The following is a 2,965-nucleotide window of genomic DNA, read 5'->3' as shown; positions in this document are numbered from 1 at the left end:
GTTTGTTGGTGCCCGGGACCGCAATCCCGCGGCTGGGCAAGGAGAGCGGGACCCGCAGCATCCGCACGGGACTGGGTCAAGCCACGGGGATCCTGAAAGCGACCCCGGCAAAACCAAAAGCGACAGACAAATAACGCTCTGCCCTCAACCCTTCCAGCCATTCAGAATAAGCGTTCAAACCCTTTCAAACTCTGACATTTCATTCAACAATCCTCTCGTCTTAATTAGGTGCAAAGCTTGCTCTGCAAACGGTGGATCTCCCATCTTTTCCATCTTCCTGTACTTCCTATCAAAAGAGAAAATATTTCCTTCTTCAAAATCAACTAGCTACTAAGAAAACAAGAAAAAAAAACCCTGCAAGTGGCTCTTGCAAACTGTCGCTCTTTGCTTATCATTGACGGCCTCTGCCAGCCCTGTGAATGCAGAAGCAGTACCTGTTCACCTCCACGCAACTACTTGGACGTGGTACGTCGTTTCACCTCGCTAGACCCACGAACATGTATTGCAGCTATATACGCATACGGGTTTGAAGTACCACGTCTTGCATAAATTCAAGGGCGAAGAGAATCCCTACGGTGCCTCATCGTTTAACTTTTAATCCCTGACAGACTGGCTGTTCTCTGCCCTCCTCAACCAGCCCCCAGTTGCGTAGAAATTTTCACTCGATAAGAGGAGGCGGGTTGCTATTTTTTTTTTTTTTTGGGGGGGGGGCAATGATGGTGGTGTATTTTTTTTTTTAAACAGCATAACTAGCACCTCAACAAAGGAACAGCTACATAATTAAAACCGAAATTCTCTCTCACCCTAAGTTTCAGATTTCTTCGGTTTGCTTTTGTCTTTGAACACCCAGCATTTGGAATCCATATAAAAGCAAGCCAACCAACTGGTCATTCACGCTGGGACTGAGCTGCCAGCTGGAACATAGTTACACACCACCATAGGGTGGGCCTTTACGTGAAATGTGCGATACAACATGCAACAGCTCATGTATATGGTGACTTCTGGAAAGAATTTTCTTTTTTTTTTTTTTAATTCACATTCCATGCTCACCATGATTTATTGTTAAACTTTTGCAAGAGATAAGGTATTTCAAAACCAAGATATTAAATTTATCCTTCTCATTTTGGTATGATTGACCTTCCCAGCTAGACAGCCAAGGATTTTTTTGTAATCTGATGTCCTCAGTCCAACAATCCTGTTTTTCAACTCAATCATTTTACATTTTTAAATAGTATTTAGAAGCTGCATTAACATAAACTATTTTGGTCACATTTTCCAAGCACTTTCCAAAATCTTACATAAGAAAACTCTGAAGTACAGCCCAAACATAGTAACTGTGTAAACATTAGCTTCTATTGGGGTACCCAGAAGTATACACTCATAATAATAGCACAGCAGAATTCAAACGTGAAGAAATATCCCCAAATTAAACTTTTTCTCATACAAGGAGCCAGCGAGTTCCTCCGAGACTGTTTATTACAGGACGTTTTGGGGGAAAAGAAGTTTTTCAGGAAGCAAGGAGGGATAGTGCTCTACCCGACAAAACACAACCCCACGGTGAGAAACGAACACTAAGCACAGACACGCGTGGCAGGCACTGTCAAGACGTAGCTACTCACCTTTCACAGCACTCGCTTCTTTCAGGTTGTGAGACAGAAAGTCTATGCTGGCATAGGCGCTCATCTCCACTCCGTTGATGCCCCCGTTCAGGACGTGCCTGGCTTTCGACCTGGCTTTGTCACAGTTTGCCAGGGTCCCGTCCACCACGTCGATGGCGATGTAGTTGAGGCCGTTCTGGAAGCCAGCCGAGGTCTCCCGGCACATGGGGCTGCTCCCCTGCTCCTCCTCCAGGCCTTCGCTTTTCCTGAGGGACACGTTCTCCACCGAGGCCGAGTTGTGCCGTTTGGGGTTGTGTGCGAAGGAGGGGGACACGGGGGTCACAGTGGTGGTGGAGGAGAAAGTTTCTGAGCTGTGCCTCCTGCGCCCCTGGGGATCGGCCCGGATGACCTTGGCCCCCCGGTTCGGGTCTGGGGGAGGGCTGGAAAGAATAAAAGCCTCCACCCCAGAGAGGGTGAGCCTCTTCACCCCAGCCGTGGGGCTGGTGACCCGGGCACTTTCTGGCTTCTGAACGATGGGTTGGGGTGGGGTGGTGGCCATGCCGAAGGTCATCTCGGTGTAATCCCCACCGTCGGACGGGCTGGACGAACAAGCCACCCCCACAGCCGCCTTCAGGTAGCGCCCATCGGGCTGGCTGATGCTGGAGGAAGAGCCTGGCGAGAGTGCTTCCAGGGAGCCCACCGAGACCGTGCCCGACTGGGAGGGCGACTGGGACCCAAAGTCAATGTTCATGTAGTCAGAGAGAGGGGAGCGCCTCTGCCCCGTGCCCGAGCCCAGGGAGGAGGCCGGGCTGTCGGCGGGCAGCGAGGGGGGAGAATAGACAGTAGTATCCCCGAAGTCGATGTTGATGTATTCGCCGGGGCTCTTGGGCTCGGGCGGCAGAGGGTGCTCATTCATGCTGGGCAGCATCGTCCGCAAGGTCTCCAAAGAGAGGCGGCTGGGCCGGGCCGCCCGCTGGCACCTCTGGCTCAGGAAGCTCTCGGTCCGGCTGTGCCGCAGGGGCGAAGGCACCGTGTGGCTGGAAGGGGCGAAGGTGCTGGCGGGGGACTGACCTGCTCCGCACACCACCTCCTCCGGGATCATCCTCCCTGGGGAGTTCATGAAGACGTACTGGTCGCTGTCCTTCACCAGGCCCTGGCTCTTGTAGGAGCGGGGTAAGGAGCTGTACGAATAGCAGCCGGGCTTGTGGGGCTCGCTGGACCCGTGCCCCGAAGGGATGAAAAAGAAGTCAGGGGGAGTGAGGGAGGGAGCCTGGGGCCCGTGCTGGGGGTCCCGAGGGGACATATTGATATAGTCGCCGTTACTCAGCCTCCCATCCGAGCTCTCCACAGACAGCTTGGAGCCGCAC

The 2,965-nt window shown here is 52.5% G+C and overlaps 1 protein-coding gene across 1 annotated transcript in view; it reads right to left on the bottom strand.

The window, feature by feature from the left end:
• Positions 1-2,939, bottom strand: part of IRS2 (insulin receptor substrate 2) — a 29,985-nt gene extending 27,046 nt beyond the window's left edge. Inside the window, exon 1 of the mRNA XM_009322527.1 lies at positions 1,620-2,939. Within this exon, the coding sequence (XP_009320802.1) occupies positions 1,620-2,901 (1,282 nt within the window). The 5' untranslated portion in view covers positions 2,902-2,939. The remainder of the gene's footprint in view (positions 1-1,619) is intronic.
• Between the last annotated feature and the right edge of the window lie 26 nt (positions 2,940-2,965).

The sequence above is a fragment of the Pygoscelis adeliae genome, unplaced genomic scaffold (assembly GCF_000699105.1).
Source record: "Pygoscelis adeliae isolate BGI_AS28 unplaced genomic scaffold, ASM69910v1 Scaffold424, whole genome shotgun sequence".
Taxonomy (NCBI): Eukaryota; Metazoa; Chordata; class Aves; order Sphenisciformes; family Spheniscidae; genus Pygoscelis; species Pygoscelis adeliae.
The sequence above is the reverse complement of the archived record's forward strand: the minus strand, read 5'-3'. Positions and strand labels throughout refer to the sequence as shown.